Source organism: Arabidopsis thaliana (genome assembly GCF_000001735.4).
Source record: "Arabidopsis thaliana chromosome 1 sequence".
NCBI lineage: Eukaryota > Viridiplantae > Streptophyta > Magnoliopsida > Brassicales > Brassicaceae > Arabidopsis > Arabidopsis thaliana.
The window spans coordinates 11,695,592-11,711,118 of record NC_003070.9 but is presented as its reverse complement, the minus strand read 5'-3'; the positions used below and the strand labels follow the sequence as shown (position 1 = coordinate 11,711,118).

General features: G+C 31.6%; 3 protein-coding genes and 1 long non-coding RNA gene across 4 annotated transcripts; 2 read left to right on the top strand and 2 right to left on the bottom strand.

The window, feature by feature from the left end:
• Positions 1–4,761: 4,761 nt before the first annotated feature.
• On the top strand, positions 4,762–6,187 carry AT1G32430 (F-box and associated interaction domains-containing protein; the record flags this gene model as incomplete). Its single annotated transcript, NM_102978.2, has 3 exons — positions 4,762–5,406; positions 5,494–5,942; positions 6,107–6,187. Exons 1-3 carry the CDS (start codon positions 4,794–4,796, stop codon positions 6,185–6,187), a joined length of 1,143 nt encoding a protein of 380 aa, NP_174521.1. The 5' UTR covers positions 4,762–4,793.
• A 2,028-nt stretch (positions 6,188–8,215) lies between these two features.
• On the bottom strand, positions 8,216–9,124 carry AT1G32420 (F-box and associated interaction domains-containing protein; the record flags this gene model as incomplete). Its single annotated transcript, NM_102977.1, has 1 exon — positions 8,216–9,124. One exon carries the CDS (start codon positions 9,122–9,124, stop codon positions 8,216–8,218), a length of 909 nt encoding a protein of 302 aa, NP_174520.1.
• Positions 9,125–12,261: 3,137 nt separating this feature from the next.
• AT1G06567 lies at positions 12,262–12,714 on the top strand. Its single transcript, NR_139107.1, has one exon. It is a non-coding gene; the product is annotated as an other RNA (long non-coding RNA).
• Positions 12,715–13,154: 440 nt separating this feature from the next.
• AT1G32415 (pentatricopeptide (PPR) repeat-containing protein) lies at positions 13,155–15,523 on the bottom strand. The gene has a single exon (NM_102976.2). The coding sequence runs from the start codon at positions 15,506–15,508 to the stop codon at positions 13,223–13,225; it is 2,286 nt and encodes a 761-aa protein (NP_564401.1). The 5' UTR covers positions 15,509–15,523; the 3' UTR covers positions 13,155–13,222.
• Between the last annotated feature and the right edge of the window lie 4 nt (positions 15,524–15,527).

The window sequence follows — 15,527 nt, the reverse complement described above, 5'->3', positions numbered from 1 at the left end:
TTATTTAATGATGTACATGATGGTGTACAACATCATATTAATATAAATTTATGAACAATCATTACTTTAATTAATAAATATGAGTCAAAGTCGGTGCATTTAACGATTTAGGATATATTATATAAATATTGTTGGATAAAATAATTTGGTATACAAGTGTTAGTGTACAAAACTATGTTTAATGCTAGTGTACGAGATTGATAATTGAATATATAGAAATCATCTTGTTTTGGAAGTTAACAAATATTAATACAAAAAAATAAAGATGAAATTTTTTTTTAACTATAATATAATAATTAGTCTAAATATTTAAATACTATAAAATTGGAAACACAATAAAACTTTCTCATATAAAGTAAAGGGTAAAGTGGTATTTGACAAAATTTTTGTCTTTTAGCTTATTACACATAAACTCTATCTCACAAAAAGTAAAAAGAATGTTTATTTCACAAATTTCTAAAAAAACTACCTATTTCTCAAATTATTTTTGAAAAAATGTCTACTTTGTTTATAAGCCCATTTGGTGTTAAACCAAGAAAATATGTCCCTTCTATAACAGATTTTATTAGTTCCTTTGTTATTTGATTGAATTTGTGATTTCCTAACGAAATCGATAATTAACAATTATTAATCTATCGATTAGTATATTTTTAATCTTATTAGTAAGAAATAGGGTAACTGAAATTAGTTTTTACATACAACTCCAATTCTCTACCCAGATTAAAAGAAAAAATGCAATTGTGGTGATAATTTAAACTTTTTCTTGTCGGCAATTTTCCAAACAAAAACAAGAATAATAAAAATAATTTGTATTTGAATGCTATAAAAAAAAATTAGTAAACAAATACAACTAGACAAATGTAACGTTGTGCTTCAGTTCTCCACAAAAAAAAATAAAGAGAAAAAAAATATGTGCTTCACTTCAGTTCAGCAATGATGACAGATAGTCAACGGTTTCACATCTTCCTAATTTCACTACCACAAAAGATTGGCAAAATCAACCGAGCAATTTCACAAGCTGACTTATTACCAGATAGAAACACATGAGCTTCCATCATAACCACGATCCAACTAAAATCCTGGTCTCTTCTTCACTCCTAACCCCATCTCGTTCCTCATCTCCGTCTCCATCTTATATATACCTCCTTAATACCATTTCCTATGGCTGACTTTATTTTTAACTCTAAATCTAGAGATCTCTATATATAGTTTGTTAGTTCGCTTTATTTTTTTTGCTCTAAAACAAATATTCTAAGTATATTATATTTAAATTTTTCACATAGTCCTTTATTTTTGAAGTTTACAAATTCTACATAGATAGTTTATTTTAAAACAAATATCTAATAAAATTTCATTACAATACATAAATCAGAGATCAAATGATTAATACATTTTTATTTAAGTATCATCATCTTAGAGCAAACTATTGAGAAGGCTATAAGAAAGTCCATTTTGGAGAGAACGTTCAAAACAATATAAACTATTGAAAAGGCTATACGAAATTTAACATGCATACATCAAACAATGTGAAAGAGTGGTGTTTACTTTGTAGATATAATTAGTGTGAAAATTGACATTTTATAAAAATAAGTAGATACTGATTTAAATATATAATTTTTAATGTATAAAAAGTAATATATAAAATTGAGGTGTACTTTGTGAAACAAAAATTGTGCTATAAAAATAGTGATATGAACCGTTCGTATGATATGATTAGTGTTGCTCCAAATTATTGTTCATATATGTTTTTAGAACAAAATATAGAGCATCATTGGAGTGATTTTTCACCAAATATAAAGTTTGGAACAAGATATTGAATACCATAGGAGATGCTCTAAACTCGCATACATGTCGCACAGACGTGTCCCGGTTCATCAACAAGGTCGAGCGTCAGCAAAAGCATCACATGCTGTTCCGCTATGCCTTTTGCATCTCTATCTCTCCAGTTGAGCCCGCATATATAAGATTATAAGCCTCGCAATGCGCTATAGACTGTAGAGTGAAAGGCAGAGTTTCGAACCTCGATGGTCTACTATCTAGATGTAATGTAATGCTCGATCCCTGATTAATAATTGTATAGTTCCTTCATCGGTTTAAATTAATGCATGTAGAAATTAGTTTAAGAATTATATTTTTTTTTAAACAAAAATATAGATTTACTGACAATATAAAAAATAAAAAATAAAACAAATAATAAAAACGAATGGAGAGAATATAGATCTCATGAATATCTCTAGATTTGTAAAATTCAGATATTATGAAGTAAAACAAAAAAGAATGTAAAATACTAGATATTAACCCGCGGTATACCGCGGGCCTATATTTTTATTAAATAAAAAATAATTGAATATTTTTTAGGATGATTTAATAAATTTATGCTATTGTTTGATTTAAATGTATAATTCACCGCGAGACGAAATTTTATAACTCAAATTTTAAAGTTTTAAGTTGTATTTGTTTATTTTGTTAAATGTTTAATATTGTATAATTGTATTTTGATTGTTGTTTCTCGGATTTCACCCGTAGTACACCATCCCATATTAATATCGAATCAAACCCGTCAATTCTAGGATTTCACCCGTGGTAGTATTTAATTGTATAATTATATTTTAATTGTCATTCTAGGATTTCACTCCTAATTCTATCGCAAATTATTATCAACCCAAACCAGTCAATTCTAAAATATCACCCGTAGTACACCATCCCATATTAATATCGAATCAAGCCCGTCAATTCTACGATTTTACCCGTGGTAGTATTTAATTATATAATTATATTTTAATTGTCATTCTAAGATTTCACTCCTAATTCTATCGCAAATTATTATCAACCCAAACCAGTCAATTCTAAAATATCACCCGTAGTACACCATCCCATATTTATATCGATTCAAACTCGTCAATTCTAGAATTTCACTCGTAGTAGTATTTAATTATATAATTATATTTTGATTGTCATTCTAGAATTTAACTCCTAGTTATATCGCAAATTCTTATCAACCCAAACAGTCAATTCTAAAATTTCACCCGTAGTATAAAGTTTAAATATTTATAATGTTTAAATTTCTTATAAAAGAATCAAAATGTGTTTTAAAAAAATTAAAGTTTTAAGTTTTTTTTTTTTAATATTGTTAATTTTGTTTAGTGTTTAAGATTATATAATTATATTATGATTATTATTATATGTTTTTTTCCATAGCATACTATCCCATGTTATTATCCAATCAAACCCGTCACACCATATAACCCCGTCCCGTGAAATTAAACACAAATTTGTCATTTTATTATAAATTTCAAATATTTATAAAATTAGAAACTTCAAAAAAGATTAATATTGACCCAAACTTCATCATTGAATTTTGAGTGTTATATCTAAGATTTCTCTCGCAGTATATCGTCACGTATTAATATCTTTTATATTGTTTAAATTTCTTGTAAAATTTAATTTATAATTTTTTAAACTTTTTAAAGTTTCAATTTTTTAAAATAAATAACCCTAGTAAACAAACCATTTTAATTTTGGACACCTCATAAATCAAGTTTCATACTCATTCGTAATCGAAATCATTTTGGTCCTTTTTATAGTATGGCTCTTGACCATTTTCCAATTTTTTTAAGCGATGTGGGACATTGTAAAATCGTAATTATTATCCACCCAAACCCGTCCTACCATATAACCCAGTCCCGTGAAATTAAACATAATTTTGTCATTTTCTTATCAATTTTAATATTATAAAATTTGAAACTTAAAAAAATACAATATCGACCCAAAATTCATCATTGAATTTTGATTGTTATATTTAAGATTTTTCCTGTAATATATCGTCTCGTATTAATATATTTTATATATATTTATAATGTTTAAATTTCTTGTAAAATTCAATTTATAATTTTTAAAACTTTATAAGTTTTAAAATTATAAATATTTAAAGCATTTTTAAAGATAAACTTTATAAAAAGTTTTTAAAATTAAAATATTTAACTTTTGATAAAGTAATAATATTTATAATTTCTTGAAACATTTTAAAGTTTCAATTCTTTAAAATAAAAAATCCGAGTAAAATCGGATAACTATTTTAATTTTGTACGCCTGATAAATCAAGCTTCCTGCTCATTCGTAATCAGAATCATTTTGGTCCTTTTATAATATGGGTCTGAACCATTGTTCAATTTTTCTAAGCGATGTAGGACATTGTACACATATTATTTCTTCATAGGTTGAATAATATATGTCCGTTTTAAAAAAATTGAATTACATCATATTCAGAAAAAATATAATATTTTATTAACTATATATATTTTATATAAAATTCAAATAAATAAAGTATAAGATCAAATAAAAATGAAAGAAGAATTATATATTTATGTTTAAATTAGGTAGAAATATTTTAGGAAATTAGTTAAGGTAAATAAGAAATATGGTTAGTTTAGAGATATTGTTATATTAAATTTGGTAATTAAATCATTAATTTTCGTTTTTAATTATTAGTTTTTAGGTAACTTTTCCAAAAATTAATGTTATCCAAGATCAGAACAGAATTAAACATGTTATCCATGATCCGAACAGAGTTAAACTGGGTAAAACCCACCCATTTGAATTAATTGTTGAATTATACCTCAAATCTTCAACATTATCTTCAAAAATCCCCTCCAAAAATGTATATATAGAATTATTCTTGGAGATTTATATGTGAACAAATCAGTTGGAAACCCTAGTTAAGAAAACTTATCATTAAAGAGTCGTCTATATATATGAAAAAGTATTGTGACTTACAGTCTTACACAAACTAATTAATGGCGAATAAGGAGAAGCTTCCATGGGATTTGGAGGAAGAGATCCTATCTCGTGTCCCTCCTACTTCTCTTGACCGATTCAAAACCGTTTGCAAACGATGGAACGCTCTCTTCAACGACAAGACGTTCATCAACAATCACAAGATGACGTTTCAATTCGTTTTATCAACTAGATCCAAGATTTATTCAGTAAGCGTCAATCCCAAGGTAGAGGTGCGTGAGTTAACCTTAAATAATCCCGGTTTAAAAGCTCAAAGACATAAAAATTTGTTTGCTACCAGTGGATTATTGCTTTGTGACGTGGGTAATGGAGCCGTGGTTTGGAACCCTTGGTTAAAACAGTCTAGATGCATCAAGCTCGAGGTTAACGAACCTAGTTTGGATTTTCTTGGCATAGGTTATGATAATAATAAGAGAGTTGAGGAAATTGTTTACAAAACACTTTCGGTTTATATGAAAGACTTAGGCTCTCAATATACGTGGAAAATCCATGACTTTGCCTCCGATACGTGGATAGACCAAGAGATTGAAAAGACAAAATATAGTAGACGAATTACTGAGGGAAGTGTTACCATTCGCTTAACAAACTTAAGTGTGGTATCGTTGAATGGAAGTTTGTATTGGCTTGCTCATTATCACAAGACTCATGTCAATTATCCCTTGTTGTTCTTCTTACTTAGCTTCAATTTTTCGTAAGAAGAATTCTTCAAGTTTTGTGATCTACCAAGCGGGAAGAACCGTCGTCGTGATGCTCTTGCCCTTAGGGTTTTTAGGGAAGATAGGTTTTCGTTGTTGAGGCAGTGTCATGTAACAAAGAAGATTAAGATTTGGGTGACAAAGAACAAGATTGATAATCGGTATGGTGGGGATGTGAAATGGATGAGTTTCATGGAGGTGTCAATTCCTACCATGCCGGATTTAGAACATCCCAAATTTAACTCTCAGCCAAGTTACTTCATTGATGATAAAAGGCTCGTCATTTGTTCTTGTGATGAAACTGGTCGGGCTTGGATCTATGTTGTGGGGGGAAATAAGTTGGTCAGTAAAACCCAATTGGATTCTGTGGTTGATCCTTGGCCTTTGCATTGTACCTATTTTCCAAGTTTGGTCCTGGTTCCTGGAGGTCAAAGAGAAGAAGCAGAGTTACAAGTTCAATTTCAATTTCCTTACTTGTGTTTTTCTTATATGGTTATCCGTTTTTTATATATTTTTCGTTTTTGGTTGAAATTATAAGGAAGTTCTAAACCTTTAGCCTATAATCTCTCTCGGCCTCGAAAAATAAATGGTTACGAGATTCTTGTCTGGTTTTTTAGGAAGCTAAAAATTTACATGTCACGACTGAGTTATACGTTCCAGGAAAGACGAAAAGTTCGATAAAATTACATTACGGTTGAGTTATATGTTTAAGGGAGAACGAAACGTTCAGTCAATTTACATGTCACGGCTGAGTTATATGTTACAGGGAAGACGAAAGGTTCTGTAAAATTACATTACGGCTGAATTATATGTTTAAGGGAAGACATCTATAAATTTACATGTCACGGCTGAGTTATATGTTCAAGGGCAAATGAAAGATGAGTGTAAATTATATGTTACGGCTGAGTTATATGCTTCAGGAAAGACGAAAGGTTCGGTAAATTATATGTCACGGCTGAGTTATTATTCAGGGAAGACGAAAGGTTGTGTAAATTATATGTTACGGCTGAGTTACATCACGTTACGGCTGAGTTACATCACTTTACGGCTGATTTATAATACAAATCGAAAAGCAACATTTTTCTGGGGAAGACAATATGAAATTTATTGGCCAAATAACAACAATCAAATTAAGAAACGTAAGAATATGTTTGAGAGATACATAGGAGGAAGACGAAACCATATGAATCAAAACATTGATAGAAGTAGAAATATCTCTAAATAGATCGATTGAGAGGAAAACTAAACGAGAGACATATAAAATCAAAGTAAAAGAGTAGTTATTCTTGATTCAACTCAAACTTGTAACAAATCATATAAAATTCCATACATCTTCTTTGATTTGGGTTTTGATTTTTGATGACTTGAAATTTGACACCACCGAAAGAGTTTTGGCCGAAAGAGACGAGATAAGTAAAGAACGGCGACAAAATTAGGGTTCCGTCGACTGAACGAGAGAAGAGAGCGACAATTTCTTTTTTTTTTTTTTCTTTTTGCGCGGATGAACAGTGAGATATGCTGAAAAAATGAGAAACTGAAAGTTTTAAGAGAATTTTTGGTTTCGGATGACGTGGATTAGGGTAAATGACATGGATTGGTGACATGGATAATCACTGTTTTCTTATTTATTTTTTAATTAAAAACGAATTTAATAAAAATATTTAATTAAAACTAATCAAGGGTGTTAATTGTAATTACACAAGTACTGAAAACATGTGAATAATAAAAAAAAGATGTGTTCTATTCTAGGAATAAACATACAATTGTGTTCTATTCTAGTAATTATTTCAAAAATAAATTATTTTTGATTGTTTAGAGCAGACTAGATTGAAGAATGTTTAGTGGACTCGGTTAAAATCTAGTTGTCCTGAATCCGATTCGGAAATAAAACATAACGCTTTATCCTGTTATTCGGCAACAAAAGAGTTTTGTACATGTTTTATGTTTCACATGTTATCATCCTGTGTTCCCTGTTTGAGGAGTTGTATTTCCCAACATGAATAAATTATATTGAATTGAACCATCTTTCTACAGTTCACATATAGGCTATAAAACATATAGGGTTTCAATGCAAGGAGGCTGAAAGACTACAAATGGTCAATCCGCAGACGTATGATACACCACCTAGTAACTTAATCCGCACCTACAGACCAACTGATGTATAACCATCTTTGCCTGGAGATGTGAGTTCTTTATCGGTGTTTCGTAGTAACCGAGTACGTTGGGAAGTGAGAAAAGGCTGAGTATGTTCAAAATTGCATCTTAACTTCTTATATATTGTATAGATCATAACCCAATTTGACAATATGAGAAAATATCAACGAATCCTACAATGATATTTATATTCTCGACATGATTACCAGCCGCTTTATTGTATCACGAGCTACATTGCTTTATTAATCGTGACTAAAAAAATAACATAAGTTTAATTTGTATAAGAAAGTACACCTTGTGAAAAGAAGTTACAAACGCATTGTATTCTCGACAGGATTCGGAACAGCCCATGTACGAAGATAACATTTATGTCCATCCTCTATATTCTCCACCATTGCACCTTCGACTTCAACGTATCTCATACTGTTTCGCTTTGGATTAAAATAGATAACATATAATGCATTGTAACATTTTAACCCCCAATGGACAAAAACAATCTCACCACCATGAGTGACACCGTCAATATACCATTTTTCTAAACCCTCCATCTCATAAAAGATAATCTTGGACCATTAATCTTGTTTTTTCTCAGCATCCTCCATAACCCAAATTTCCAAGCCCTTCTTGCAACACATTATAAGTCCTAACTTCCCTTGATAGTTTATCAAAGTGCAAGGATGATCCGTCAGTATTTTCGGTGCCTTGACATGATTAAATTTCTCGGACCTAACATCAAAACTCACCAAGAAATATGTGGAACCATATTCATTAGTTGCCTGGTAATAGATAACACCGTTGATGCAAACAGCATCTTTCAAAAGAAAGTGAACTCCAATGCCTTGGATGTCTCTCCAAGGCTTCTCTATGGGATCTCCCACTGTGAATACTTGACAAGGCGACTCCTCCATATAGTATTTTGGTAAGACCATTACTTTGTATTGATTTTCGACAGGGTCGTATCCAAAGAAGCAAGTTTCTATGTATTGGTACCGGTTAGTATCCGGTACGGTATAGTACTGCCTCGTGGTAGGGTTATATATGTCTACCGTAGTAGGACAGTGTGACCAACAACAAATCAAGCCACGGACATAGTGATACGAGCTGGCTCTGGTTGTTAATGATTCTTTGTCTGTATTTTGAGGGTAAGTAGACGAGAAGATGAAGAAGTGAGGTCCCGGATAAAGAACTTGGTGGTGAAAGATGAGTTTGATATCACGCGGTGGTGGCTGAGTCAAAGATCGAGTCACGATCGAGTCTATGAAGTCTCTACGGCTGCTGATGATTGATAACCATTGCTTCGAGACGCATTGAAACCTCAAGAGAGATTTTGCCGGTAGTTTCTTGAGTATCTCCACCGTTAGATCCAGAGGGATATTGACGTTGCCGGACTTTTCTCCGGCTGAGATTTTACGGCGGCTAAGACGTTGTGTAGACGATGATGAGGAGGTCTTGTGGTTGTTCTCTTCGTTTCCTCTCTTCATCAGGTCTCTGTTTTTTTGTAAAGCCTTGCCCTAAATTTGGAAGAATAATATGTATAGTTCCTTTTGTTTTATATACATTATTTATATTTAAGTTGTCCAAAAAGTATATATCTTAGTGAATTTGATATTTTCCAATTTTATGATTTTGAGTAAATAAACAACAAATGGATTTTAACTGATTTAGAAATCCAAAGTAAAATCATGTGTGATTGTATTTTCAATTTTAAAACCTTTTTCGAAATCACGTAGTATTCATATAAAGATTTTACTAGATTTTAACCCGCGGTATACCGCGGAACGATTTATTTTTTAAAAGTAATATATTAAAACTTACAAATTTTATTTTTATAAAATATTTATATTTTACAGTTTATAATTGATATTAAGTAACGCTATACCACGAATCCATGAGACAATTGTTAAAAAACTGAAGTTTTAACCCCTATTAAAACAGCATATTAATAATATTTTAATATTTTATAAATATTAATTCCAATACATCCACCATATAACCCAATTCCAAAATAAAACCCGTTCTGTAATTTCTTTACCCGTCCCGTGATTTTTTTTTTAACGTAGTAATTTTAAAATTTAAGATTTATTTTTTATATATAAAAATTTTGCAAATTGTATCATTCTCTAATACATTTATATTTTATTGTTTAATTTTATATATATTAACATTATACATACCACATAACATTTTTGGTTTTATATAATCTTTTCTAAATTAGGATGATTTGATATGTTTAATATTAGTGGTCTTAGAAAATAATAAATTAAAGATTTAACCCGTATTGAAACTATGGATTAATTATATTTTACTTTTTTATTAATGTTGATTCAAAAACCCGTCCCTCCAAATCCGTCTTGCCAAAAAGCCATTTATTTTATTAATATTAATTTTATTAATGATATGACTCTGAATTATATTCTAAATATTTTAGCTAATAACATAGGAGTGCACCATATTTATTTAATAGGGAAATGTACCATATGATCCGAATGCACTTTTATCCAAATCCACCAAAAAAGTCTTGCAAAAATACTATAGAGATAAGAAACTATAGTCGGTTTTGATAGGTATAAGATTAGCAAATATATTAGTTAGCTTAAATTAGTTAAAGAATACAAATTGAAAAGGTATATTACACTTTATTCGAATATAGTATCAAAACTTATATAACACAGAGATTTGATAATTTTTTAATTGTTGAATACTTTTTTTTGTGTGCTAATTTTTATGTGATTAAGATTTAATTGATTTTGTATATAAAATATTAAATTAACTTATTTGTTTATAATTTGGTAACAGATAGATATTTGAATATTCAGTATATTTTGCTTCAGTTTAGGAAATCTTTGATGACCCGTCTTTAGATCCAAAAAGCCTTATATTTTAGTTAAACTAAAAACTTTTATTGTAAAGATGATTTAAAAATATATGATATTATTTTATTTGATTTTAAATGTATAGTAAACTGTGAGTTGTATATGTTTTGTTGATATTATATATATTGTTTAGTGTTTAAGATTATACACTTGTAGTTTGATTGTTAATTTAAGAGTTTCACCTGTAGTATACCAACTTGTATTAATATTGATCTAAACCCGTCAATTCTAGGATTTTCTAGCTTGTATTAAAAATTAAATCACATGTAATATGTTATTAATTATTGTAGTATATAAGATTATAAATTTTCAATATAATATGTATGAAATTGAATATAAATATTTCAAATTATGACTCGTTACTCAGTAGAAAGTTTTCTTAAATCTATTTTTCACCCGTTATAATATTTTTTCATGTATTGAACAGTTTATATTCGTTTTTAAAAATTCAAATTATGGCATATGCGAAAAGACTCTAATTATTTTTTTATAATGATGATATTATTTTTCCGCAAAAATAGAATCATATAAAGATGAGAAGTGAACTATAATAATTAATAAAAAATTAATATGATAATTTAGATATCAAATATAATTTGTTGATTTTAATTGGTTACTTTTTTGGAAATTAATAATGTATTTCGTTTTTCTAATTAAATTAAATTAATTAAAATTTAGATATCAAATCTTATATGTTGATTTTGATTGGTTATTATTTTTAGAAATTAATAATGTATTTTTTTTTAATTAAATTTAATTAATTAAATTAGTATTTGACTTTTTAATCCTTAAAGAGATAAATTAATTTACTCTTTAAAATTTTATTTCTAATGGCGTACCTATGTAATTACTTACAAAAATTAAGGTTACATTTAAGATGTACTTCCCAAATAATATAGTAGGATTTATATTCAATGCATTTTGTTTTACAATTGAAACAAATATATATATATATAAACATATATAATAAATGTATTTTAACACCAGTAAATTTTGTCATATATAAATATTTAAATTGAAACCAGCAAATATGTAAGGCTAAATTTATAAATAACATAAATGCAACTTTATTTGTATATAATATAAATCATTACAATTGTTAAATTTTAATTGAAAAGCTTTTTTTGTGTCAATCAAACAATAATTAAGATACCATTCCATGATTGGTAGTATAAGCTATGGAGAAAGAGATTACAAAATAAATTTAAGTTGTAACTTTATTTATAGATGAAAAAGTTATGTTATTAATTGTAAGGTATTTATAAAACATTATTTAAATTTAAAATATCTTAGCCTGCATTTACATAATATAGGTTTGACATCTCCGGGTTTATTATATGAGATTTTTTTTAATTGCTATATCATAAAATTAAATAACATAAGAATTACATGTATATGGCTAATAATGAAAGAACCATCGATCTGCCAAAAAAAAATCTAATAAAGAATGGAGAGAATATGGGTCTCATAAATATATTAACTAGTTAACATTTTATAAAATCCAGATTCTCACGGAAAAGAAAAATCCAGACTTTATGACTAAAAAAGACTAAAATGAGGGATTTTGGAGATTTTCATGAACAACAATAGGTTAATAATATATACCCCAACTGGGAAAACTTTATAGTCATTTTGAAAACGTAAGTGAGTAGTAAGTGACTTGAAAACAATATACCCAATGGCGAACAAGGAGAAGCTTCCAGCTCTGGGCCGGGCCTTTATCAATTTTGTTCTTGGTCACCCAAATCTTAATCTTCGTTGTTACATGGCACTGCTTCAACAACGAAAACCGATCTTCCGATCCCTAAAAACCCTAAGGACAAGAGCATCGCGAGCATGGTTCTCCCCACTTGGTAGGTCACAAAACTTAAAGAATCGTTCTCTCGAGTAACCCAATACAAACTTCCATTCAACGATACAACCCTTAAGTAATAGTTAATGGTCACAAGTTCACTATATTTTGTTTCGTCTAAATCTTCATCTTTCCACGTATCGGTAGAGTCTAAGTCCTCCATATAAACCGAAAGGGTCTTGTAATCAATTTCCTCAACCCTCTGACTCTTATTATTATCATAACCTATGCCAAGAAAATCCAAACTAGGTTCGTTAACCTCGGGGCTCGATGCATCTAGTCTGTCTTAACCAGGGGTTCCAAACAACGGCTCCTTCACCCATGCTACAAAGCAAGAATCCACTGGTATCAACCAAGCTTATAGGTATCTGAGCTGTTAAACCTGGTTAACTCACGCACCACTACCTTGGGATTGACGCTAACCGAATAAATCTTGGATCTAGTTGTTAAAATGAATTGAAACGTCATCTTGGTATGCTGGGGATGTGAACTGGATGAGTTTCATGGAGGTGTCAATTCCTAACATGCCGGATTTAGTACAGACCAAAACCTACTCTCAGCCAAGTTACTTCATTGATGGTAAAAGGCTCGTCATTTGTTCTTGTGATGAAACTGGACGAGCTTGGATCTATGTTGTGGAGGAGAATAAGTTGATCAGTAAAACCCAATTGGATTCTGTGGTTGATCCTTGGCCTTTGCATTGTACCTATTTTCCAAGTTTGGTCATGGTTCCTGGAGGTCAAAGTGAAGAAGCAGAATTACAAGTGAATTTGTATTTTTTACGTTTTCTTATTTTTTGTAAACAAAGTTGTTGTGAGCATACACAAACTATAGCGAACATATGTGCTTAACTCTCAGCAATGGCATAGACTCAACGGTTTCTCTTCTTCCTCCTCAAGCATTTCATTACCACAAAAGATTGGCAAAACCATCTGAGCAGCTTCACTTGCAGACTTATCACCAGAGAGAAACACATTAGCTCTTCCATTAACCACAACCCAACTACATCCTGGTGTCTTCTTCACTCCTTTTATTCCCATCTCTTTTCTCATTTCCTTCTCCATATCATGCCTCCCTAGTCCCGCATACACGTTGCATAGCGCCACATGTCCTGGTGCATTGACTGGGTCAAGCTCTAGCAACCGCATTGCAGCTCGTTCCGCTATGCCTTCTGCATCTTTATCTCTCCAGTTGAGTCCGCATAAGCCTAACAATGCGCCGTAGACTGTATGGTCTGGAGTGAAAGGCAGAGCTGAGATGAATTCCTCTGCTTCTTTTAGTTTTCCGGCTCTGCCTAAAAGGTCTATCATCGAGATGTAATGGTCGATTCCGGGCTGGATCGAATAGGTTTCTTTCATCGCTTTGAATAGTTCTAAACCTCTGGTGATGAGTCCAGAGTGACTACAAGCAGAGAGGACTCCGAGAAACGTTACAGAGTTCGGTTTCTTCCCCGAATCAAGCATCTCTTTGAACAGATTTAAGGCTTTATCCGCTAAGCCGTGATGCGATAACCCCATGATCATAGAGTTCCATGAAACTGTATCTTTCTGAACCATCTTTGCGAATATCTCATAAGCATCCTCTATGGCTCCGCATTTGGCGTACATAGAGACAAGAGAGTTTTGAAGGATGAGATCAGGATCATAGCAAGCCGTGGTTTTTGCAATCACGCAGTGTATATGCTTCCCTTGATCGAGATTCGATGTGGCTCCCGCAGAACTAAGAAGAACAGAGTAAGTCGAGTTCAACGGTTTCAGACCACATCTCACCATATCTGACAGTAAGGATGCAGCTTCTGCAAAAAGTTCGTTTTGGACAAGACCTGAGATCATAACCGTCCATGTAACCCCGTCTTTGTCGTGAAGTTTCTGAAACAGACCAAAGGCCCTGGATACATCACCCGCTTCTAGATATCCATCGATCATCGATGTCCAAGATACTTTGTCATGTAAGCTCTTGACTCTCTCGAACAGAGTTTCAGCTCGCTCCAAATCCCCGTTCTTTAGATAACGGTTGATAATAATGTTACAAGACTGCAAATCAAAGCTTTCATTAAGCAGAGATTGAGCTGAAGCAATCAAGCCAGATGATGCATACATATGAACAAGACTTTTCGCCAACCTTCCATCGTGATCCACAGTTTCCCAACCGTTAGATATAACTTGTGCGTGCAATTGCTCACCAAGACGACGAAATTCAACACCAAGACCACCACAAGCATAAGCAAGAGAAATGAGAGTCTCACCATTTGGTGATACTGCATCAACATCCTTCTTCATTTCAAGAAAAAGCATCAACGCTTCTCTATACAACTCATTCCAAGCAAACCCACTAATCATAGCGGTCCAAGAAACGATATTTCTCTCCGGCATTTCACAGAACAATCTATAAGCTTCACGAACATCTCCATACCTACAATAACCATATACCATACTCGTCCAAGTAACTACATTCTTCTCACTCATATCCCCAAACAATAGTTTCGCTTCCTCCATCCCATCATTCTCAATATACCCTTTAATCATAGCGTTCCACGACACAACATCTCTACTAGGCATAGCATCAAACACCTGTTTTGCCTTCTCCATATCACCATTCCTAATCAAACCCGTTACCAAAGTGTTCCACGAAACCACATTTCTCTCAGGCATTTCATCGAACAACTCAACTGCATCTTCACTCCTTCCGTCGTCACATAGCGCAGTAAGCATCACAGTCCAAGAAACAACATTCTTCGGCATTTCCCTAAACAATGTCCAAGCCTCATTCATTCTCCTACATTTAACATAACCCGTCAACATCGCATTACAAGTAACGATATTCCTCTCAGGCATTACTTCAAACAAAACCCTTGCTTCATCCAAGTATCCAGTTTTCGCGTACTTACTAAGAAGCGAAGTCCAGTAAACAACACGGTTGATACTTCCTCTCTGAGGAATTTTGTCGAGCAAGTGGCGTGCATGTACAAGACCTCCCTCAGATAAACGACGAAGTATAAGAGCTTCTTCATTAGAGAAACCTCGACGATAGCTTCCGTAATTCGGTATCTTATCTCCATAGTATCGACGACAAGATATTGAAGATCTGAGAGATAATTTTGAGAGAAAGCCACAAACTTTCTTTACACAGAGAGCTCGCATTCAAACACTTTTCACAGCT

Bases quoted from the DNA above. Each gene is read 5' to 3' on its own strand.
- AT1G32415 (NM_102976.2), bottom strand. From the start codon at position 15,508: ATGCGAGCTCTCTGTGTAAAGAAAGTTTGTGGCTTTCTCTCAAAATTA.